At 35.8% G+C, this 25,814-nt stretch overlaps 2 protein-coding genes across 6 annotated transcripts in view; one reads left to right on the top strand and one right to left on the bottom strand.

Moving 5' to 3' along the window:
* The window catches only part of TPR (translocated promoter region, nuclear basket protein), a 66,585-nt gene extending 63,589 nt beyond the window's left edge, over positions 1-2,996 (bottom strand). For 2 of the 3 annotated variants that reach the window (XM_045982861.1, XM_045982862.1), the window contains exons 1-3: positions 2,896-2,996; positions 2,235-2,543; positions 548-652 (exon numbers count right to left, since the gene is read on the bottom strand). In XM_045982861.1, the coding sequence (XP_045838817.1) occupies positions 548-652; positions 2,235-2,543; positions 2,896-2,965 (484 nt within the window). In that variant the 5' untranslated portion in view covers positions 2,966-2,996. The remainder of the gene's footprint in view (positions 1-547; positions 653-2,234; positions 2,544-2,895) is intronic. The other variant, XM_045982863.1, reaches the window with a different exon arrangement.
* Positions 2,997-3,069: 73 nt separating this feature from the next.
* Positions 3,070-25,814, top strand: part of ODR4 (odr-4 GPCR localization factor homolog) — a 39,565-nt gene continuing 16,820 nt past the window's right edge. For 2 of the 3 annotated variants that reach the window (XM_045982868.1, XM_045982866.1), the window contains exons 1-11: positions 3,070-3,313; positions 5,781-5,901; positions 8,858-8,995; positions 12,088-12,183; positions 14,481-14,587; positions 15,958-15,994; positions 16,783-16,923; positions 17,936-18,031; positions 18,868-18,933; positions 23,133-23,261; positions 23,928-24,024. In XM_045982868.1, the coding sequence (XP_045838824.1) occupies positions 5,803-5,901; positions 8,858-8,995; positions 12,088-12,183; positions 14,481-14,587; positions 15,958-15,994; positions 16,783-16,923; positions 17,936-18,031; positions 18,868-18,933; positions 23,133-23,261; positions 23,928-24,024 (1,006 nt within the window). In that variant the 5' untranslated portion in view covers positions 3,070-3,313; positions 5,781-5,802. The remainder of the gene's footprint in view (positions 3,314-5,780; positions 5,902-8,857; positions 8,996-12,087; positions 12,184-14,480; positions 14,588-15,957; positions 15,995-16,782; positions 16,924-17,935; positions 18,032-18,867; positions 18,934-23,132; positions 23,262-23,927; positions 24,025-25,814) is intronic. The other variant, XM_045982867.1, reaches the window with a different exon arrangement.

The raw sequence follows: 25,814 nt of genomic DNA, 5'->3' as shown, positions 1-25,814 counted from the left end.
TAAATAAATCTTAAAAAAAAAAAAAAAAGAAAAAAGAAATACTCATCTTTCCCAAGAAATAGGTGTTAAAGAGGAAATACCCTGGAATTCATAAATACTTATAAAAAAATAATAGTTCAAACATAATAATGAAATTAATAGGCTTTAATCTTCAACAAATTAAAAATAATTCTCTCCTTAATTACATTTTCAGTTGCATAATGCATTATGACTTTTAAAAATGCTTTCAAACAACTCTCATTTGATCTGTACAGTTATGTAAGCAGATGGACAGGTGGTTCCAGCCATTTTGTATGTCATGATTTACATATAACAAAAGAGCTTTTATGGTTTTCAGAATTAGATCCCAGGTCTGCTGACCATTAATTAAACCTTATGTTCTTAATGAAGTCTTTACCATCAAGTGAAAACTCCAAATACCACTATAAATGAAAACAACAACAATCAGTATTTTCATAAACAGTAAATCAATGTTTCCAAAGCATACAAAAAAGTGCCTAAAGATCTCCATACTACAAAAATAAAATAAGGATGTAAAAATACTTACTGAGCTTCTCTAGGTCAAGCCTCAAGCTTTGACACTCTCGGGTTTCATTCACAAGTCTCTCCTGACTGTGGGACAGCCTCTTCTCTATCTCAAAGTACTGTTGTTCTTCAGAAGCAGAGAAAAAAATAAAATCAAACACACATGTACACACAGTCAATATGCTACTTATTTTTAACAATGTTGATTTTAGTATTTAAGACACAGTATTTGAATTGCACTCCAAATAAGAGAATTTGAGTAAAGATAAATAGAGCACAGAAAGAACTTTAACATTCCCAACTGACTTCTATGAACATAACAAAAGAAAGACCTACAGGGGATTTTTCAACTTCTATGTTTGTTCCACAAGACTGAAATTCTTCAAGGTAGGCAACATGTCTTACTACTTATCTCTGTATTTTCCCCAAACATCAGTAGACATTTTAGCATAAAGCAGACACATATACAAAAACAACCCTTACTAAATGGAGAAAAAAAGGATTAAAAACTGCTTTGTTTTAAAAGGTTCTCTCGAGGGTGGGGGGGTTATGGACATTGGGGAAGGCATGTGCTATGGTGAGTGCTGTGAAGTGTGTAAACCTGGCGATTCACAGACCTGAGTCCCTGGGGCTAATAATACATTATATGTTACTAAAAAATTAAAAATTAAAAAAAAAAACTGAAAAAAAAAAAGGTTCTGTTGAAAGACTCAAATACCTAAAAACATAAAATAATTAACCTTCTGTAAAAAATGAGTTAACTTTACAGAGGAGGGACTGAGTGTGTCCTGTTCAGCACAGTATCACGCACAAAGAAGACAGTCGATATTTATGTATAAGCTAATGAACAGAAGCGTTGTATCTTCAGTGTTGGGATTCAGAGAATTACTTTTTGACACCAATTCCGCTTGATAATTACATTTTTGAAGTGATAAGGTATTCAGAATTTTCAATCAGTTTAGCAAAAACAGCAACATACCCTCCTTGGCCCCAGGTAAACCAGGACAAATAACAGTTTGTATTTCACTAACGGCAGTTACTATGATCTTAATCTTTCTTAACCAGATATTCAAGTTACTATTGTCGGTAACGTTCTTATTTGAGAGTCTACTGTAAGTACCTATCAACGGGTCTTTAAACCCCAACTTTTAGAGTAAAATCCGATGGATCAAACTCATTTACGTTCGCTGTGTTTCCAATGCTGTCTTAGGCACCTATTCTTTTATCTGACCATCTAGTTCGTCACCTAAACAGCGCGGACTGAAAAACAGAACTAAGTGCGCGATGCGGTCAATTAGACAAACACCTCTGAAGGCAGGTGTGCAGAAAAGAGAGCGGAAATTACCAGCAAAGCAACATAAAGATAGGGTACTCCAAGTTTAGAGACAGGCGTCGCAGACTCCCGCTAGCCCGGAGTAAACACACCCAGATCTTCACAATTTCTACGGGCCGAACATTAAGTGTCCCTCAGTAAGACCACAGTAATTACGAAGAAAACGGAACGAAGTGTAAATTCCGTTTAAAACAAACAAAAAGGCGCCTTCAAACTGTGAGACTAGGTAAAAGAAGGCCTCGGGGCGGTCGAAGGGGCCGGGGAAGTGATGCCACCAGGGAAGTCGTAGGCAGAAAGCAAGCTCCAAGGGGAGAAGACCAGCCATAGCTAAGGAGTCGGGCCCAGCATCAAGAGCGGGAAGAGCGTCGCCACTTACCACTCTCCACCTTAAATTTCTCATGCCGCCCCTTCAGGCCATCGATCTCGGATTGCTGGTCAGCAAGGAACTTCTCAAGTTTGTTCTGGACGGACTTCGGCAGCTTGTTCAGCTCTGTGCGCTCCAGGACTTGCTGCAACACAGCCGCCATGTCGATCGGGCCGGAGGCCGCGGGGCCAGCAGCCGGCGCAACAGAAGCCGAGAAGAAAGGCGAAGACCAAGAGGACCCAGAAGCCTGGGCAGCCGCCTCAGCCACCTCGCTCCGTGGCTCGCGTGCGCCTGCCCGCCGGAGGCTCCCGCGGCGGGACCCTGGGAAATCGAGTCCTGCTTTAGCGCCGGCACCAAACGCGCCCGCGCCCGAAATGCGCGCGCAGCCACCGGAAGCTGTGCACCCTGGGAATCCGAGTTCAGCCACGGCCTCTGACCCAGTCTGATTTCCGGTTTCCCAGGCCACCCGCCTCAAGCCGCGCGGGCCTGTGGGAAACGTAGTGTTTTTCTCAACCCCTTCCGTGAGCCTGATTGCGCACCGCCCATTGAGCTTCCTTTTTTTCTCCCCGCCCCCCACGGTCTCCTCCCCCGGCAGCACGACCACTGTCCGCGAGGTGGCGCCACAGAGTACTCGTCAACTCCCATCCCTCCGGGAAAAGCAAGGCGGCCTTACCGTCAAAGCTCCGGGATGCCATGGGTCGTCCTCTTTGGCGGCTTCTAGACACTGAACCACTAGAGGGCATCGGTCCGGGCGGGGCTGGACGGCAGTCGCCGGGCTACCGCCACGCTCTCAATGGCGCCCGGAAGGGGGCGGGGTGGCGACCGCAGTCGCTTTTGGCTGAGGTACTGCGTTGATGGAAGGGGGGCAGCGTGCGTCATCAGACTGCGCCACCCGACTCCAGAGACCCTGGGTTTGAAGTGGGAAGTGAGGTGTGGGAAGTTTGTCGCTTTCTGATGAATTCATTGGCTGTGGAATTTGGACCCGAGGGGAATCTGGCCCTCGGAGGATAGTACTTGCACCTTAGTCCCCTTCTGAGAAGGACTGACGGTTCGACAGATTTGTCTGTCACGCGGGCACATTCTGAGCGCAGGTGAGTCAGCCTACGGGTGTAATACGTGTCTGTGAGGGCTGAGTGTGTGCGCTCGGGCTCAGAGAGCCTCCTCTTGAAGGAAGAAGAAAAGGAACCGAGTGTAGGAAACATGGGCAGAGCCTCGGGTACCACATTCAAGTCCAGTTGTGACAGAACTTACTTTAAGGCGGCGCACTTAGATGCCTTTTGTATGTGGCGGGGCGGGTGACAGCGAGCCAACAGGAATTGACGGAGCCTGTTTCATTTTTCAGGGGGAGGAATTAAAGTAATGCAGGAGGACTTTGTAGCCTTTGTTTTTATGTTTTAAGGTACTACCGTAGAGAGTGCTACCATATGCTTATATTTTCAAGGTGGAAACACTGTTGTAACAAACGTTTTAAAACACATTCTTAAAAACCGCTTATCACCTTGCCTCCGTCCTAGAACTGCTTGTTTCCAGATTGTGATTCTGTGACTTCTAGGCTGAATCTGTAGATTATTTCATGTTCAATTATTCTTCCGAAAGAATTCTTAACGTCTTCAGTGAAAATAAAGCATTTCCCAATTCACTCCCCCCTCAGTTCCTACCGTAGCAGCCCTTTTGGGAATATTATTAAGGACAAGTTGATTTTCCCCCCAAAATATTTTATGTAAGCACTTTAATTAAGGTTGCTGGTATGCGTAGTACTGTACTATGCCCTTGGCTCACTATTAGTGATCTGCTCTTTGGAAAATGTAGATATCCTGTACTGGGAATCACAGTCCTAAAACTAGATAGATTTTCAGACTTGCCTGATTCAAACTCTTTATTTTGTAGACTAGGAAACCAGAGTACAAAGAGATCGAATTGTCTCAAGTCACAATGCGTGGACAGCTTGCATAGCTTCTGTCGTCACACAACGCTTCAGGATAAATTGAACTGTTTTAGGCAAGATCTACGTTTTTAGGAGTGCCCTTTGTAAAGTATGGTTGGCTGTATTTTAAAGTTTTGAAGAAACATTAAAGTGATATGATTACTGGGTGACACCTTGGAAAAGTAAGATTGGGAAGTTATATTTAACTTTGGAGTCACTGTCACTCCTTTTTCTCTCAATAATTAAGAATTATTAAGGCAGGAGGAAAAGGAGTGGAATAGCGTGACGAAGAAGAGGGAAGTTTAATATGTTAAGGCACGATTAAAAGTGGAAAACCTTTAAATTTATAGTGGCAGTAATGATTTAGATAGCAGTTCTAGACTTAGTCTAAAAATGACTCTTGTGCAAACCAAATTTACTTGCAGTTGTTGGAAAAGAGCTGGGAAGAAATTGAATGCATTTTGAGACAAAACTGAACACGGTCTTTGAAAAAACGCCATCCAGTAGGCAATTTCAGACTGGAACCGGTTCTCTGGGCTTCACTTTTAGAGTAATGCAAAATCATTGTGATTGGCACTTTACTTTACTAGTGGCAGATACACCACCCTACCTCATCTGCAGTTGCCTTGACTTTGTTGTACTAAATAAGACTGAAACTATTTGCACCATTGAAATGACTGTTATTTCTATTCAAAATGCTGCAACTGTTGTTTACAAACTGGAGAGAGAGAACGAGCACAGGAGTGCAGAACAGGAGCTACCCTTTGTAAAGGTTTAACTGAGAGAGGAGGTATGATTCCTCCGCATGAACATAGCACTTAAGGGCATGGATTCTAGGGCGAGACTACCTGAGTTTAAATCTCACCTGAGTTTAAGTCCCACCTTTGCCATTTACCAGGTTTGTTGCTTAGGCAGGTTACGTTTCTTTTCTTCCTTTTGGTTTCTTCATCTATAAAACAGGATTTATAATAATAGTACCTACCTCCTGGAGTTTTTTTTGAACAATACAGATGTTACCATATATAAAGTACTTGGAAAAAACTCTGTAAGTGTTCATTATTATTGCACTGCTGCTTATCGAATTCCATAATTCTAATTGTGCTGTGAGTTACTCAAGGCCATAGGTCAAGTATTACTAATCTTTGTGCCATCCCACTTGCCACAATTTCTAGTACACAGTAATTCTTCAGAGTATGCTTATTAAGTAAATGAATTTGGTCTCTCCCTCCTAAGAGCAGTTCAGAAATTGTCCTCTTTCCTGTTTTAGAAATGATTACAATAAGGCTCAGGAATAGACTATCAAAAATGATACAACTAAGGAGTAGTAAATAAATTAGGTGTGTTGACTAGTAGGTTAGCATTCTCTCCATTTATCTTAGATAATGGAAGTGAGTTTTATCTTTTAAGGCAGCTCTAGTTGATTGGTAGTCATTTCCAGCAGCACTGTGTTGAGAATTCTGAAGCTACATTTGAACTTTGCAGGAAAGAAGACCTTACCTAACAAGCAATCTCTGCAAGGCATGGGATGGTAATCAGGATGGTACTACTTCTGTTGCCATATAACCCCCATGACAGAAACATTGCAAAGTATATTTTTACCTAAAAATGGCGTGTATCTTTTTCTTGTAATTTAGGAGATTGAATTAGTTCCCGATAATGGGAAGAACCTACATTGTAGAAGAGACTGTTGGCCAATATCTTTCAAACATAAATCTTCAAGGAAAGACTTTTGTCTCAGGACTTTTAATTGGACAGGTATGTATCTTTTGGTGCATTTATTGATAAAACAAATTACTTGTTTATTTAGAGTTAAAATGTGCTCAAGGTTAGGGAATGGAGGAATGGAATGTAGAAGAACTTAAAATGGTCTTTGAGGAAAAATGTGGAGAAGCAGGACAAACCTAGCCCAGGTTTGCTTAAGTCAGAACACATTTGCTTTTGACAATGTAAACGTAACTCATAATGTAGAAACTCCAAAATTAGGGGCGCCTGGGTGGCTCAGTGGGTTAAAGCCTCTGCCTTCGGCTCAGGTCATGATCCCAGGGTCCTGGGATCGAGCCCCGCATCGGGCTCTCTGCTCCGCAGGGAGCCTGCTTCCTCCTCTCTCTCTCTCTCTGCCTGCTTCTCTGCCTACTTGTGATCTCTGTCTGTCACATAAATAAATAAAATATTAAAAAAAAAACTCCAAAATTAGAATTTCACTGATCAAATAATGCATATTTTATTGTCTTTCCAAGGGTTTTGTACTTTCTTCTAATCTTTATTAATTTCTCGTTGTCTAATTCTTTGCAAAAGTAGTTTTTGACAACTTTATTCCCACTGTTTTATCTCAGTCTTGTGGCAGTAGTGGTCATGTCTTTTGTTACATGCTATGGTGATCACTCATCTTACTGAATTTTTTATTTGTTGTTTCAGTGGAGAGAGGAAGAGGGAATAGAAATTTGCAAATAAAACAAATGTTATTTTCCTTTTGGAATTAATCCTTAAAAATCAGTACAAAATGGAACAGAGATTTGGGCAGTTACTTTAAAAAGCATAAGCACCTGCTGATTTATTATAATTGAAGACAAATGTAATCAGCAGGGAGGATAGGTTAGCAGTAGAAAGCAATAAAAAAGGAGAGTCATGGACAAACTGGCTATGCCACCTAAACACTATTTAGAGAAGAGTACACTGTGGCCCAAGGATTTGATTTTCATACCTAGTAGCAAAAACAGTTCTATTGTGACAGTTTTCTTTCAGGATATTTTATCATAATGCCTTACAACCTTCAAATTGAATAATTAACTTCTCTTGTTCCGATTCTACCCAGATTTTGAAGCTACTTCCTCCTATAATTTGAAGCCACACGTTATCTGCTTATAAAGAGTGTACTATCAAGAAGAGTCATGTGTATACCCTTCATGGTATTCTTATTTTCAGCATCATTCTGAATGAGCTTAGTTAATGTCATTCTAGCCCTGAGAGACCAGGTCATTCTCAGGGTTTTCACAAATGTGATTTCTTAACTTGTAAGATGGACCGTATACCCTGTCCTATTCACCCAGGTAACACTACACTATGAGGCCTCTCCTTAGACAGCCAAACTACCCCTCTTGGTAATAATCTGAACTACTTTTTAAAAAAAGATTTAATTTATTTATTAGGGAAAGAGAGACAGAGCATAAGCAGGGGGAGGGGCAGAGGGAAAGGGAGAAGCAGACACCCCACTGAGGAGGTAGCCCAACAGTGGCCTTGATCCCAGGATCCCTGCGATCATGACCTGAGCCAAAGGCAGCCACCCAGCTGACTGAGCCACGTAGTCTCCCTGAACTACTTTTTGATTGACATTACTTGCATCCAATATGGAGTTCTTTTTGTTAGCAACTTTTTATTTAAGGTTTTATATTTCCCTTTATTTGAAAAGGTTTAAGGGAATAAGAGTCTCAGAGAAAGGCATCTTAGTAAAGATAAAAGATCAGGGAGAAATACCCACTTCCAAACTTGTCTTACTTATATAGGCTGTTTCTAGAAATTGGCAAAACTACCATCTTACAAACAAGTCTCCCACAATTTAGGGTTTTCCTTCCATGATTTCCTTATTCTGCCTTTTCATCCCTTCCAGTATGTTTCTTCTTCTTTATTCCAGGGTTCATCACTTTTTTCTTCTTTCCCTCAAGCTTGCCTGTTTCCTGCTCTCTGGGTCATTTTCTTTTTAAAGTCATGCTTGCTTAATCAGCACCTGCCTTTTCTTGTGTGCATTTGAATATAACTTTCTGGAAATAACTTCTGTAGAAATAATTTCTCTTCCTTTATTTTCTAGTCCAGAGTGACACTCATAGTGGCGATTTCAGGTCATGTATGAGAATGACCCCACAATAACTGTTTTTTTTTGTTTTTTTTGTTTTTTAAAGATTTTATTTATTTATTTGACAGAGAGAGATCACAAGTAGGCAGAGAGGCAGGCAGAGAGAGAGGAGGAAGCAGGCTCCCCACGGAGCAGAGAGCCCGATGCGGGGCTCGATCCCAGGACCCTGAGATCATGACCTGAGCCGAAGGCAGCGGCTTAATCCACTGAGCCACCCAGGCGCCCCACAATAACTGGTTTTATCTGCCTTATTTTTACTTTTTCTTTATAGCAAACTCTCACTGTAGTGAGACTGAGCCATTAAAAGTTCCCTGAATTTATATTCAGATATCCCACCTTTGGTTACCATTTAAGTGCTATTAAAACTGAGGAACATTAATCTGATATCACTTTAATTATATATCCCACATCCCCATTGCTCTTCTGTGGACACACATATCCAGGTTCCCTACTACCATTGTTTCAATGGAAGTAAGAAACACAGGTCTTTTGTTGCTTTATTTTACTGAGTTTTTATATGTGCTGAACAATTCAGTCTGTTAGATTATCTAGAAAATAAATATAACTAGAAAATTGATCAAATATATTTTAGTTATAGTACAGTCCATTGACTCATCCGGTAAGCTGTTTATAAGGACCATTATATGATTCATATTGAAGATACCCAAACAAATACGGAGGTGATATTAAGTGTATAAGTAAATGATGTGTGAGGGAAATGATTTGGTTTTCTTATAGATTCCATTATAATATAAGTATTAATAATTTAAGCTGCTGTGAATATTACTGTTTTTGCATGTCACAAGAGCTTTATACTCTTCAATAAGATGTTACTCTAATAAGCTTTTCTAATTTGTTTTTAAGTGTTCTTCACAAAAGGATTATATCATTCTTGCCACTAGAACGCCACCCAAAGAGGAACAAAATGAGAATCTCAAACATCAACAAAAAGCTAAGTTGGATAATTTGGATGAAGAGTGGGCCACAGAACATGCCAACCAGGTTACCATATTTGTTTTTTTATATGGTTAAGTTGTGCTTATTGACCAACAAAACAAAAGCACTTCATCCTTAGGTTACTAGACTAGGACTTCAGAGTACTATTTTTAAGTTTTCAAAACTTGCATAGTATATCAGTGATAGAAGAATTTTTCTGTTCTGTTTCGTCCATGATTATATTTTTCATTTGTTGACTACTTGTGTCTAATTTTAAAAAGCATTTTTTACTTGAGGTCAAATAACCCACCCAAGAATACATAATAAGTGATGGAACTGGGATTTGAACCCAGGCAGTCTGATTTGAAAGCCTTTGATTTTATATGCTGTGCTTTTCGATTGTTAACCTTTATGCTTTTTTATGTTTAAAAATCTTTATGTTTTTAAATCTCTTTTTGTTATTGGTCCTTTAGCTTATTTCCAAGTGTTCTTTAAAATAATACTTGTTATTGATAATAAAGTTGCTGGTCAGATTGTTTCAAATACTCCACATAGGTACTGAGAGAATAAAATGATGGTTTGGTTAGGTTCTTTTTAATGTCCTTAGAATGTATGTTGTAACCAAAGTGAAAGACATTACCACAAGAGAAATGGGATATAAGTAGGAAAGTGCTATAAGAATATAGGATGCTGAATAATTAAATACCTGCCAATGGCTGGAATCAAATGGCTTCACAGAAGTTTCTGAACTTGTAAGATGAATAGGACTGTCAGTAGAAGTCAGAGAACACATTGAACATGCAAAGGACAGTATGAATAAATGACCCAACGTTATGAAAGTTAAGGAAAGGAGTTGGGGCAGAGCAAGCAATTGAAACACAGGTATGTAAAAGAATGTATTTAGAGAGAAGGCTGGAAGGGGCCATTTTATAGATGGTTTTGGAGTGCCATCCTAAGAAGTGAGGAATTTCTTTGATAGATAGTAGCTCTGTGGTAGGCTCTCAGAGCTCCCTATCTTGAGAAGCAATTAATGTGATTGATCAGTAATTGAGAAAATAATTTCAATATCTTGATATTGTGTAAATGGAAGGTAGAGAGACTGAACATCATTTACTGTAATAGTTCAAAAAAAGATGATGTGAGCCCATACTAGACTTAGTTTCATGAGGATAGGTCACATCTGTTTTGTTTGTGACTATATCCTTAGTGCCACGCATACTATTTCCATGGTTTACAAGAACTCCAAAGTATTGAATAAATGAATTAACTAATGCAGTGAGCTAAAATTTCATTGCCAAAACACTGTGGTCACAGAGCTAGTAGATGATTTAGGGACCAAGTAGACTGGGAGTGAGGAGCATTTGAGAAAGTAGCTAAAGATGACAGAGATTTCTAACCTGGATCCAGGAAGATGGTGTTGGCCTTCTCATAGGAGGAAACAGATTTGGGAGTGAGTAAGAGGGAATGCTGAGTAAATGCGCTTAAAAGTAGTCATTGAATGAATTATGTCAACTAATAGGAAATGTTAGAGTAAGGTAAAAGTAATCATTTCCATCTCCCATCAACTTTAAATTTTTCAGAGAGGCACATGTTTATCTGTAGGTGTGTATGTGTTTGTGATGGGGGTTGGTGTGTAGTAAAAGAATCTAAGAAATTTTTAATATCACCTTCTAATGAAAATATTAAATATTTTAAACTTAAATTCCCAGTCAAATAATTTTGACTCCGGTTTTGTTTTTTGTTTCTCGTAAAATTATATACTTATACAAATGTATATAGCATATATACACACATACGTATAGAGAGATGTATGTCATATCTGTACACATACAAAGAAAATTTTTATAACAAAGTAGACTGACTTTTTTGCCTCTAGAAAGAAACGGCTACTTTTATGTGTTGGTGATTTTGAAAATATGCATATTCCCATGCTAAATATGGAAACTTTGTTCTATATTTATATGTCACGCTTTGCTTTATATGTGCTACTATAATGAATAGAATTAATGAAATTAAAGGGAAACACAAGGAGACACAATGTAAATATACTCGGGTATAGATTATGGTATCTAAGAAGATTTAACTTTCTGATCAGTTTTGTGTGTGTTTGTGCTATGTACGTACACAAAAAGCACTTTATTTCTGAGTTTAGATGGTGGAAAGAGGTTAATGTGTTATTAGGAACTAGCCACAATCATGTGAAGAGAAATAACATATTATGGAGGACAATTTGGTAATATGGGTCAAAAACCTTAAGAATAGGCATAATTTCATAAACTAGTAATCCACTTAAAGCAATTGATTCTAACCAAATAATCCCATGAACACAGAAAGCCTTACTAGCATTTTTACAATATTATTTTAAAGAAAAATTGGAAATAACATTTATACCCAATATAATAAATAGATATAAAAAATTGAAGTAAATGTAAAAAATAGGCAACAATGGATTTTCAGGTCAGAGCCCCTCTCTTTAAATCCCAGGCTTCCCTTAACTTCCAGACCGTCGCACACAAGTAATCATAAATTCCATGGGAAAACTACACCAAAGTCTTGTGGGAGTTGGGAGATAAAAGTATCAGGGAAGGCAGCTTCCTCAAGCTGACTTTGAAGTATTCAATAGAGGTCAGACACATAGAAGGTAAGGGAAAGTTAGTGTAGGCTGAGGGAGCAGTCTGAATGAAGGTATAGAGTTAGCCAGATATGTATATGGTATTTCAGGGAAAATAATGCCAAGTGAGGCCCTGAATATCAGATTAGCTAGATTTTGGAGAGTGAAATACCAATAGCAGATAAATTTATTTATTATTTAGGTGACAATAGAAGCCATTGAAAAAATGTTAGAAGGTATTTCAGTCTATGATCTCATGAAAAAGGAGTAAAAGTTGTCATTATTAATGGTATTAAATGGCTTTAGTTATAAAGGCAAAAAATTAAGGATACTCTAGGAAGATTGTTTATATAATGATGCCTCATTCCTCAGGTTATCAACCATTTCTCAATATTTTAACCCATTTTTCAAAGCTCCCACCTCAATGCTATGCATATAGTTGGGACCCAGTGAGTGTTTGCTGATTTAATATTTAGCTTATCAAACACAAAAGATTGCATATAATGACAAATGCTTATCTTAACTGATACTATATTTCTATTTTTAGGTGTCCAGAATGCTACCAGGAGGACTTTTAGTTCTTGGAGTATTTATCATTACAACTTTAGAAATGGGAAATGATTGTCAAAATGCTCTGCGTAGAGTAAGTCTGAAATATTCTATTTTTAATCAAAGCTATATATTTTTAAACAGCTTTAAGTTTAAAGATAATTTTTTACTATTACAAGACAAATTATAGTGGTTTAACAGTTTTTCTTGTACAATAGCAGTATTCTGCTAGAACTTCCTTCTAGTTCCATGTGATTGCTGTATTGTGAAATTGACAGATTTTGTGATTCTACACCTGTTCCATTTTCTCACGATTCTGAGAGTAAAACAATCAGATACTTATTCTGTATTCCTGGGAAGAGTATTTATCATTAGTCACCTCTTTTTTTTTATTCCCATATCAGTAACTTGGGTAACATCGTCTGTAAATAAATATGAAGGTCTACAAGCTGTTTCCCCTTAAGTCCAAATCTAAAGCAAACTTTGTTCAGGCAGCTTTCATCTCTTTCAGTACTCAGTATCCAAAGGAGCCTTCTAAAAGTTCTTTCCCACCCAAGAGAGGGGGGACCCTATAATCTTGAGAAGTGTAAAACCCCACAGAATCTCCAAAAAAAATTTTCTGGTGTGCAGCCAATAAGAATCACAGTTTCTACATTTTCTTCCAGTTTTATTACCTTTCCTGTCAAATGTCCCACATTAAATCTTTGTAATTTGTACCTGAGGGAGAAAGGGAAGAAAATAGAAATATTCCTGTCCCTGGCAAGTTATTCAAATTTCTGCTGTTTTTTCCATTTTAAATAAACATATCTTTGACAGTTGTTCATCTTCTTTGACATTTTGAAATATCATCTAAATGTATGTGTTTTTACTCGCATTGGTTGTACATCCTATTGTGGTTGGCACTGGATTGAATCAGGTGAACGTAGCCTCAGTGCTAGAGAGATACAGTTAGTCCTCTTTGCTTTTCCTTTTGCTTTTGTATCATTTTTGTTCCTAACAAGCAAATAAGATTTTAGAAATGCTGTATTTCTAGACCTGTGATGGTGTTTTTAAAAAAATTTTTATTTATTTATTTAAAAAGATTTTATTTATTTATTTGACAGACAGATCACAAATGGGCATAGAAGCAGGCAGAGAGAGAGGCAGAAGCAGGCTTCCTGCTGAGCAGAGAGCCCGATGTGGGGCTCCATCCCAGGACCCTGGGATCATGACCTGAGCTGAAGGCAGAGGATTTAACCCCTTAGCCACCCAGACACCCCTATTTATTTTTTAAATTTCTTTTCAGTGTTCCAGAATTCATTGTTTATGCACCACACCCAGTGCTCCATGCAATACGTGCCCTCCATAATACCCACCACCAGGCTTACCCAACCTCCCACCCTCTGCCCCTCCAAAACCCTCAGATTGTTTTTCAGAGTCCACGGTCTTTCATGGTTCATCTCCCCCTCCAATTTCCCCCAACTCTATTCTCCTCTCCATCTCCCCATGTCCTCTGTGTTATTCCTTATGCTCCATAAATAAGCAAAACCATATGATAATTGACTCTCTCTGCTTGGCTTATATGCTAAGAAATGCTGTATTTCTAAAGACATTATTGAATTTCTGTTTTCTGACTTTACTTCTCCTGCCTATAGTGAGAAACTTTGTAAGAAGTGACCTTATAAAACTAGTGTCACCCATAAGGTCATTGTTGAGAACTTTGTTATATTACCTACTATCACCTTTGAAGAAATTTCTTTTGATATCATTATCAAGAAAGTTGTGCCTCTTTTCATCAGTTGTGTTCAGTTTATGGACCATGTGAATTAGGTAACAGATTAGGCTTGTCCCTGTGTACATTATGATTAGGAAGTGTAGAGTCAAATTTATGACCCCTCTACTCATTATCAAGTATGCATTTCTATAATTCTTACTTGTGACATTAATGTATGTCCTATTTCTGATTTACTTTCAGTTTGCTGCTACTGTATTTTATATGTACTTACATAGTGCCTTACATCTTTCGTGGTAGTTCATAAGAAATCCCAAATGGGTGACATGCTTCATTTTTGTAGATTAAAAATCACATTTCTCATTCTAATTAAAAGTCTTTATTCTACACTTCTAAACTTAAATGCTAATTACCCCCAATTAATTCCTCATGTCAGTTGATAAATGACAGTGATTTATATTTTTATATTTGGAACCCAAATTTTATAGATTCCTAAAAATGGAATCCAAAAGGTCAATAATCAGTTTCACTCTTTGTTTTGAAGAAAACAAAATTTAATGATAGAATCATGGAATTTTAAAGCTCATTGGGAGCGTAGAGTCATTATAATTATCTTTTTCTGCACTTACTTTTGTTCTCTTCTTTTGCATTAAGTTGATGTGTGTTTTGTTCCCTTTCAGCTAGTATTTGCTGTGGAAAAATCTATGAATAAAAGGAGATTATGGAATTTCACAGAAGAGGAGATCTCGGAACGAGTGACACTTTACATTTGTTCTTCCACAAAAAAGTATCTTTTATTTAGGAGTTTATATTTTAAAGTATATGATATCAAAATAATATTCTGCAAGTTTTTTTCCCAAAACATTAATTTATATCATATGTTTTAACTTTTTTTTTTTAAGATTTTATTAATTTATTTGACAGAGATCACAAGTAGGCAGAGAGGCAGGCAGGTGGGGGAAGTAGGCAGGCTCCCTGCTGAGCAGAGAGCCCAATGTGGGGCCTGATCCCAGGACCCTGAGATCATGACCTGAGCTGAAGGCAGAGGCTTAACCCACTGAGTCACCCAGGCGCCCCGTAACAATGGCTTTAATCATGTTTTAGGATTGTTATAGAGTTTGAGAAATGTGGCAAGGACTGGGGTTCTGAGCTCTTTACCAGCCAACTACCCCATCTTTTAATGTTCAGTAGGTCCTCTGCAGAGAGGTCAATGCCCAACTGACAGCTTAGGCAAAATAATGACTAAAAGTAATGGGTAGTTCACCTCCAAACTGAGCTGAACAGTGTAGGACATCCACGAAATTTTTATGTCTTTAGCCAAGATCAAGTGATACTAAAAGCCTTCTTAGGGTTCTTTTCTCTACATCTTTCAGGGACAAGAGTACCTCCTAAGCTGGAGAAGCCACACCAGGGGAGTGAAGTGGTGCAAGGAACCAGTAAATTAGGGCTTGAAAAGACAAAATTCAAAAACTGATCATTCCTGCAGAAGCTGAGCTTGTAACTCCTTTGGTATTTAAAAGTTTTATGTACACTGGGCCTTTGACCCAGTGAACATTTTCAGACTTGACTGCATTCAAAACAGCACTCCTATTTGTTTTATTTATTTATTTGACAGAGATAGAGAGCACAAGTAGGCAGAGCAGCTGGCAGAGGGAGAGGGAGAAGCAGGCTGTCCGCGAGCAGGGAGCCCAATGCAGGGCTCAATCCCAGGACTCTGGGATCGTGACCTGAGCCAAAGGCAGCTGCTTAACCAACTGAGCCACCCAGGCTTCCCAGCAGTCCTATTTGTTACAGAGGATGTGTATTTGAGGAAAATTTTGCAAGTGCTTCCATTCTATTCATTGTGATTAGCAGGATTTTAAGCGATAGGGAATAGTTTAAAGCACCACAAGTTTTATAGTCAGAGCGGTTTTTGTGTACATATATATTAGTTTATACAAAATGTGAATATATATATATGCTTATTTACAAGTTGTGTATGTATTTGTGTAAATGTACATGTAGATATGTATGTGTATATATTTTAGCATATGAAGTATGATTTTAAAAAACTCTTGGATGTGTGTACTTTATTTTTATTTTTTGATGGCTTATTTTCTTTTGATTATCAAGAATTACTTCTCTTTTTTTGGTTATTTCTGTCCTTAATCCATAAAGAATATTTTGTCGAACTTATGATATCTGTGATCCAAAGGTAAGAAAAATTGCTTTTTAAAGATTTTACATTTACATATTACAAAGTATTTTTAAAATAAAATTAGGTTATTTAGTTTTAATAATTTTTGGTTTTTCACTTCCCACCAATGTCCACAACCAGCTGTACTTTTTATTTTGAAGTATGATTAATTTCATTACAAGCAAGGAAATTTTTTTTTTCATTGTTCAAATATTTTTCTTAAGCCCTCTCTGCCTATTTATGCATTTAATATTATATCTGAGAGGCTGGTAGTAAAAGCATCTGGGCTTTTGGTAGTTACATTGCCTAGTAAGCAGGCTACCTACTAGAAGAATCCAGACTAAAATTTTGCTACGGTGTCTAAAAACAATATGAAAAACTAACTTCGCAGTATTGTGTTAGCAAGGATAGGACAGAAAGGAGAACATCTGGCACCTGATAGTCACTCAGTTGATTATTTGCTCCACACAGAAGCTTCCAAATTGACACTGTTGAAATTGCAGCTGAGAACCAGAGGACTTGTCAGAATTCTACATGAATTATCTGATTCTTTTCCACTGGGGGAAAAGCACTGGGAGTTGGATTTGCCAAGGCTGCCTGGAATGTATTAAAGAATAGTGAATTTAATGCATGATTTATTTCTATTTACTTTTAACCTGTTGCCCTGTGATGAAAGAAGTTGGCCAAATATGTTAGATAGCAGTTTGTATGAGTTATTAGGTTGTACAGTTTATGACATTTTTTTGATCCATGTATTTTACCTAAATCACATATCTTATGTTTTTCCACCTTCCCCACTGCTAAAGAGTTCAGCAAAACCAGCAGATTGGAAGTATCAAAATGGACTATCAACTTCATGGCTTTCATTAGAGTGTATAGTTCATGTTAATATTCACATCCCGCTGTCTACCACTTCTGTCAGCTATACTCTGGAGAAAAATACAAAGGTATCAGGGCAAAACGAATTTTCTTTAGTGATCACTGAACAGATAATCTGCTTTTATTCTGGTTGTCTACGCCATTCATTTTGTAATTCTCAAAAATTGCATGCTAATTATAATGATATTAGTATGGATGGCTAATGTATTACCCCAGCCAAATTAGAAATTTAGAGATAGGACAGCATTATATTACTAATATATTTAGCATAATAGGTGCTCCATAAATATTTGTTGATTAACGTGTAGTTAAGTATATTGTAAAATATAGTTACATAAAATTTAATTATATAAAAAGTATACTGTTTGATCTTTTTTTTTTTTCCTCTCTTGGTCTTTAGTTTTATTTTATTCTTTCCAGCCCTCTTGTATTTCTATACCATTCTTTTATTCATATCTCATTTCTCTTCTTTTTTCCTATGGAAGCAAATGGAGCTTGCTTATTTTTTCCTCTTTAGTACTGCTTTATATATTCTTGAGATTCTTTCTCTTTTCTCATTTTTCATATAATGGGAATTATTGAATTTTATCTGACTGTGATCATGTAGTTATTAAGCCTCCTAAGTGTGTGATATGAATGTTATTTGGGATAAAGATTAGAAAAACTATTACTTAATATGGCTAAGTTGCCAAAATTTGGGGATATACTTTTTTGTTGTTTATGAGACTGAACAAAGTCAAGCATAGGGAGTATAGTCAGTGATATTATAATACTGTTGTGTGGTGATAGATGGTAACTAGACTTGTGAGTATAGCATAATGTATAAATAAGTTGGATCACTATATTTTATACCTGAGACTAATGTAACATTGTGAGTCAACTATAAGGGGGCATTTTTAAAAAATACATGAAGGAAAAAAAATATATGAAGGAAAAAAAATGGCAAAATGTTAACTCAAGAAATAAATACCACATTACTGATTACCACATTAACATTTTAGTATATTAGGTGGAAAAAAGTGGGAGATTAATTGAAATGACATTATATTTGAAAGATAACCATGTTGTGTTCCTTTTGAGAATGGACTTGCACGCTGGGCCAAGCAAATAGAAAATGGTGTTTATTTGATTAATGGACAAGTTAAAGATGAAGATGGTGATCTGTTAGAAGGACAGGTGAGTTGAGAGAAAATCAGCTTACTAATGAAATTATTTGTGCTTGAGGAAAAATAAAAGATGACTTTTTTTTAGTTCTTGCCTTCCTGAAAACCTTTTCCATCTACTTCTTATTTCTAAGGTCTTTTCCCCGCCTGCCCCCTAAAGTCTTTTAAAGTAAAGGGCAAATAAATGTTGTTTCAGAAAATGATTGGAGATTATTTCTGAATTAATTGGAATCCTGAAATCTGAAAAAAGGAGTGTCATCTAAATTCTAATTTCCCAATTGTAAACTGCTTGCTTAAAACTAAAGGTACATGTTATACTTTGATAGCAGTTTAAAGACTGAATTTGGCCATTTTATAGAAAGAATCTATACTGGCTTCTAAAATAGCTTTGATATATCTGAAGAGGAGCTTTGGTAATCTCTCCCTTTAGAGCGAGGGTCAGTGAACTTTATGTAAAAAAGTAAATAGTATATATTTTAGACTTCGTGGGCTACAAGGTCTCCAGCAATTATTCAACAAGCAGCCACAAATAACATGTAAATGAATGATTTTGATTGTATTCTGTAAAATTTTATTTACAAAAACTAGAGGTAGTCTGGCTTTGACCTATAGGCCACCATTTGCCAGCCCTTGTTTTAGAGGAATAAAAGTAGGAAATTAATGGTTTTTGAGAGTACACATTGATTGATAGTACACAAAGTAACATATCTATAGAAAAAGCCAATATAAAACAAGTGATAAGATTTTTTTCCTCTAAGTTACTTAATATATGTAGGATAGTTCCAAAATTATCTTTTGTATTCTACTCCAGTCTCAGTAATCTAGTTTTTAACTTTTGTATTTTTTCAGAAAAAATCTAGAGGAAATGTTCAAGCAACTAGTCATTCTTTTGATGTCAAAGTGCTCACACAGTTGGTAAATGTTTTAAAATACTACTTATCTAAAATAAGTTATTTTTTAGAATAATCACAATGAAATTGTTTTGGTTTTTATGTTTATAATTAGAGAGTCAAAGAATTTTATGTGACATGTAAAAAATGTCTGGTTCTAGGAAATTTATTTACAAGAAACATTATTTTAATTTTAATAAAACCTATTTTGGTCTTTTGCCTCAAGGCTATTAAAGTTTTAGCATCCAGTAGAGAGCAATTTAAAAATATATGTGTATTTTATATATATAACATGTATATATATAATATATACATAAGAACATGTATATGTGTGTGATACCTTGGGTTGTTAAGTTTTATAAGCAAATTTTAGTTCCAGTGATTTAAAAAGATGTGTGCACAGATGTGCCAGGAGTTGTCATATACTCAGTTTTGAAGTGTATTTATACCTCCTCTGATTTGGTAAAAAATCACACATTATTAGCAATTTTTATATTTGTATATGGTTGTTCTAAATTATACATCTCTTCTTTTCAGAATTGGAAGTTGGATATCTTGAATAATAAAAAGTTAAAGCCACTAATTATTCCCAAAAGTATGCATGCAGAACAGGATATTTTTTATTGTATATCTTGTTCAAATAATACAAATATTGTATATGTTTTTAACTGAGTAAAATAGACGTAACAATAATTTGCATAAGAGGATATTTTAATTTCTTCCTTCTCTGTGTTTAGCAATAGAGTATTTACTAAATTGTCGTTGGACTTAATGCCATTCAACTTTATGTTCTCAATTTCTCTTCTCAGTACTTTTGAGTTTAGATATGTCCTTTGTTTTAAAAAAAACTATTCCTGTACCTAGATGCTTTTTAATAGATATGCTTACATGACTTCTTGGTTTTTTAATTTACTTAAAATTATTTTAGTGGTAAAATTGGAGTTGGTAGATGTGTAGACTGTGGGAAAATAGAGATATTATGAGAGATAATAAATATGAGAGATAATATGAGAGATAATATTATTATACAGTACAAATCTTTTTTTTTTAAGATTTTATTTATTTATTTGACAGAGAGAGATCATAAGTAGGCAGAGAGGCAGGCAGAGAGAGTGAGAGGGAAGCAGGCTCCCTGCCGAGCAGAGAGCCCGATGTGGGACTCGATCCCAGGACCCTGAGATCATGACCTGAGCCGAAGGCAGCGGCTTAAACCACTGAGCCACCCAGGCGCCCCTAAATCTTTTTATCAATCGTTCTACTGGTCAGCGAGCTGGAAACTTTAAACTGACTAATATGTAATAAGTAGTCAATAAATATTTGATGTCACTTTCCTCCTCAACTTCCATCAAGTCTTATTGATTCTTACTTTGCAGTGTTAAGTACATCTTTTGTTTTACTTATGGACTATAGCCACTAGCCTTACAATGTTATTATTTTACCTGTATTATTACAACTAACTCTTAACTGGTCTCTATCTATTCATTCTTGTCCAAAGTGATTCTTTTTCTGAAACTCCTGATACCTTTGTATATCTCTTGGAATATCTTCTATATTTCTAATGTATCCTGCATATAACTTCAGATTATCCTTTCTGAATCACAGTTTGCATTCATTCACTTGTTATTTACTTATTAGGTTTTTTTTTTTTTAGTGTTTATTGTCTATATATAAGGGTTAGGCACTGATTGTGTTAGTCTCCTTGTTTAAAATTCCTTAGGTGCTCCATATTGACTAGTTAGAAGAGTCTAATTCAAGACTCTTCATAGCCTCAGCATGCTTTGCTTACTCATTAATTTCTTAATTACTGTTTCAGAGGTTTACTTTCTCTGCCTTTAAAGTTGTGTTGATTTTCTGAGCCATGTGTCCTTTTTTTTTTTAACTTTATTTTTTTCAGTGTTCCAAGATTCATTGTTTATGCATCACACTCAGTGCTCCATGTAATACGTGCCCTCCTTAATACCCACCATCAGGCTCACCCAAACCCCTACCCCTCTCCCCTCCAAAACCCTAAGTTTGTTTCTCAGAGTCCACAGTCTCTCATGGTTCAGCTCTCCTCTGATTTCCCCCAATTCCCTTCTCCTCTCCTTTTCCCAATGTCCTCCGTCTAATTCCTTCTGCTCCACAAATAAGTGAGACCATATGATAATTTACTCTCTCTGCTTGACTTATTTCACTCAGCATAATCTCCTCTAGTCCTGTCAATGTTGATAAAAAGTTGGGTATTCATCCTTTCTGATGGAGGCATAATATTACATTGTATGTGTGGACCATATCCTCTTTATCCACTCGTCTGTTGAAGGACATCTTGACTCTTTCCACAGTTTGGCGACTGGCCTTTGCTGCTATGAACGTTGAGCCATGTGTCTTGCAGTGCCATCTTTTCTCTGTCCTTCAGACAGTCAGAATCCTGTCTGTACTTTAAGATCTACCCCAAGTGCTACCGCTTACGTAAAGTTTCTTTTGGTCATCATAACCAGAGGAATCTTTTCTTTTCCAAAATACCATATCATCATCACAGAAATTCCTCCACTTATGACCAATTTAGGTTCCCAGAGTCTCTTTGTAAACTAGTTTGTTCCTAAGTCCAAAGAAACCAAGAGGAATCGACCTTTGTAGAACACAGGTACATTTCTACCAGAAAGGAGTAAGTTAATCCTTATATCTTTTGAAAACTCTCTGTGTGTTCATGTGTGTATGTGTAGGTGTGTGTATGTGTAGTCTGTAATATATAGTCTTGTCCTTTTTGGAAAATAGTGCCCTAATATATGAAGGCACTATTGTATGTTATGTTATATTACATTATATTATATTATATATTATTATAAATGTGTTATATACTATAAAACATATGTTAGATATTAAATAGATAAATTAGGGCATTATGTTCCGAAATGGGATAGTTTCATCAATAGTATAAAATTCTGCATAGTGAACAAGGGAAGTCAAGTACTCTTCCTCCACCCTGAGCTTGTTGATATATCGATGATCTCTACAAGTATCATAGAAAGCTTATTTTAGATACAATATGAACATTATCACTCTGCTGTTTGGTTTGATGAAAGACATTTTTAAACAGATTTAGAACCTTTTGAACTATTCAGTCTGTGACAAATTTTCTACCAATAAGAACTTAAACTATGTTTAAGTTTAAATTCCTGAAAACACACACACACAAAACAAACTAGCTCTGCTTGAATTACATTAGGCATTGACTGTTCATGTGCTTTCAGTAGTTACAGATTAAGTCCTTCAGTTTCTTCATCATTTTTCCTCTTCATTACCTGATTATTCTTTATTGCAAAGGCACATATAGCACTCTTCACAAGTTGCAGGATTTGTTTTGTTCAGAATCGACGCTATTTATTCTAGGTATACTTAGAATTTTTATTTTTGCCATGTCTCATTTGTGGGGTATCTTTTTTTTAAATCACAATTTTTGTTTCCATAATGATTTTATAGGCTTCCAGTAGTACTTTCACTGTTTTAATGCTCTCCTTGTTTTGGCATTTATTAAAATAATAAGGTTAAAAATATCTGTGAAACATCTTGAAACCAAGCATGAATTAACACTCCTTGTAGATTACAGAAGAATGAGATTGTAAGTTGGAAGTGACTACTTACAACCACTAATGTCATTTTCTGGTGACAACCACAGTTGACTTGCCTTTTTGCTGCTGGGGAACACATAGCATTACTTTTAGCCTATGGGAGTTAAGTGTCGAAGGTGTATAAATAAATGAGTGTCTTTACACTGCTTATCATTTTACCAAGTTTATCACAACTTCTGTGTTCCAGTTATTTTGTGTAAATCTTATATTGTATATCTTGTATCTCCTACTAGATAGATGATATACCAAATATATATATATATATATGTCTTCTTTATACATATTTTCCTCTTAGCAGTATATGAGTAATCTGCAAATAATATATTTTTAGTGAATATGTTAAATAAGTAATGATATTTCAGATGGTCATGTTAGTGAGAAAAGATTCAGATATAGTTGTGTTTAACTTCAGAGTACATTTAAAATACTCAGAAAATAATATATAACTTAGTAAGGAGGAATATGAAGGCCTTTTAATAATTTATGGGAAATATTTTCAAACACTTGTTTCAGTCAAAAATTTCTGTCTCACTTCATGAAGTGGCTTATATAATGTTTAAGTGTTTCATATAGTTAATTGTTGGCTATTAGAACTTAAATAGATTTTGTCTTTCAGCTTCTGAATTCAGACCACAGATCCACAGCCACAGTCCAGATCTGCAGCGGCTCTGTAAACCTTAAGGGTGCTGTGAAATGCAGAGCCTATATCCATAGCAATAAACCCAAGGTTAAAGATGCTGTGCAGGTACAAAAGGAATAACTGGTATATGGAAAACAGAAACACGATAATGTAACATTCAAAAATCCTAAAATTTTTCTCAATCTCAGATTTCATAATTATGGATTTGATTTTAACTGATAATCAAGTCCCAATCTATTGGCTAGTCCAAATATACCATGTAATTGGTCCCAAGATTTTCATATGTAGGATATCTGTTTTAAAAATGTCTTTGTTAAACTCATGGTTATACAAATTTATTATATATAGTGATATATTAGTGCATTTGAAATCATTCCTTTAGCAGGAAATTAAACTTTTTAAATAACAGGAAAAGTATTCATTGGAAATACTATTAGGTAGTATTCTATAATCTGGATATTCAGAAATTTTAAAAATGATGACTGGCACTTTTATTATGGGGTTATACATTTCCTAATTCGAAACACTAGCAGTATTTCTTTAGATGGAAAATATCATTAATTTATTTGGTTTTAATTATTTAAATGAAGGTGAGGCAAATTTGCAATTAAACTGTTAATGGGTTAATAAGCATATTAAATAAATGGATATTAAAAAATGGAATGACTATATAGGACAGTCCATTATGTTGGGGGAGGGTGATAGTAAAATAGTGTAAATCTAAAGTAACAGGTTTTATTTCTTACTGCAATTTGTTTTGTTTTTTCATAGGCAATGAAGAGAGATATATTGAATACAGTTGCAGATCGCTGTGAAATGCTATTTGAAGATCTGCTTTTGAATGAAATACCAGAAAAAAAAGTTATGAGTATAAAATTAAGAACATTTTTTGTGTGTATTCAATTGATAGAGTAATAGGATGTCAAAATATAATAGATACATCATCTTTTGTAACTACCAGATCTATCTTTTATGACAATATGGCATCTTTACTTTTCTTAGTGAATGAGAATGAATTTTCTTAGTTTTTCAATTGCCATCCAAAAAAATGTTTGGAACCCCGTATAATAACAAATTTGTCAACATTTAACAGTCTCAGGGAGGATTTTTTTAAAAAATTTTGCATAAATTTCTGTCAGAATGGATAAACTATGTTAATATTTTATTTTTATTTTGTTTTATTTTTAAGATTTTATTTATTTGAGGGAGAGAGGAGAGTACAAGCAGGGAGAGCAGCAGAGGGAGAAGCAGGCTTCCCACTGAGCAGGGAGAGAGGCTGATGTGGGTCTCTATCTCAGGACTTTGAGATCATGATGTGAGCCAAAGGCAGCCACTTAAACTGAGCCATCCAGGCACCCTTTTATTAACATTTTAAAGCTAATATTTTTAATTAAATCTGAGATTTTAAAAAAAATTATTCAAAATAAAAATATTTATTAGTTTAAGTATTATATAATAAATGTTAATAGTTATTAATTATGGCATATATGGAACTGATCTCTCTATTCATACTAAATTTTTTTGAGTACAAATTTATGTACTCACTATTACTCTAACACTTTATTAGATTTTAAAAAGCCTGGGCTATGGTGTTTTAAGCTTTTATATTATTCCATTTTCAGAAGTGTAAACTATACCATTTCCATAATTTGTATTAATAATAATTTTTTTACTCAAAAACACAATTATAATACTGAGTGTGCTTCTGGAAGTTACACATTTTTCTCTGCCTTCCTACCAGTCAGGTTTGAGTGCACTTGCAATTCACAGTTGAATATGTACATAATTGAAACATACACATTAGGGAATATTTTTATGTTAATAGGAAAAACTCTATGTAACTGTATAATTAACTTCTTGTTACCTATACTGATAGATAGTATATTAGGTTTGGTGGACTAATCATAATCTTTTTTATATTCCTAGCATGATAGATTAGTATAATTGCCCGATTTAACTTTTGTCCTTCCTATACTCACATATAACCCTGAAGCTGCATTTACTAATAATATATAGTTTTTCCAAGACATGAATTTGAATCTTACATGCAGCAATTAGATTGAGATTTTTGTTTTGGGAAGTATGTAAAACCTGGTCAGTCACCCATTCAGCTTATCATCCTCATGTCAGGGTGGCCTTGTTTTTACTACTTAACTTTGCGTATGTGGTAACTCTTTGTGGTGCTAAACATTACTTCACTTACTGGGCAACAGTATGTGCTACAACTGAACTGTGAATTTTAGGATTTTCAGAGACATGGAACTGTACTCACTGTTAGTGCTAAACCTCCCCTATTACACACATTAGTTCAATACTCTGTTCCATTTAATGGTGCTTAGTAAACTGGTATTATATGACTGTTTTGGTATTATTTTATATTGAGTGAGCTAGTATTTTTAAATTTTTGCTGAAGTTCAAGCAATACAATTACTTCTCACAGCAGTTGTGATACTTATACATTAAATTTGATGTATTAGAAATTAAGGTTATCATCTAATGTTACCCAAAATTTTTTTTAAAATAAAAATTTTCACTGGTAGTTGAGTGGCCTTTGAGGCCTGTGTGAAGAGAATGGTCAGTGTAGTTTGTTGGAATGGGGCACCTGGGTGGCTCAGTGGGTTAAGCCTCTGCCTTCAGCTCAGGTCATGATCCCAGGGT

The sequence above is a fragment of the Meles meles genome, chromosome 17, assembly GCF_922984935.1.
Source record: "Meles meles chromosome 17, mMelMel3.1 paternal haplotype, whole genome shotgun sequence".
Classification (NCBI taxonomy): Eukaryota; Metazoa; Chordata; class Mammalia; order Carnivora; family Mustelidae; genus Meles; species Meles meles.
Note: the sequence above shows the minus strand (reverse complement) of the source record. Positions and strands in the feature narration are given on the sequence as shown.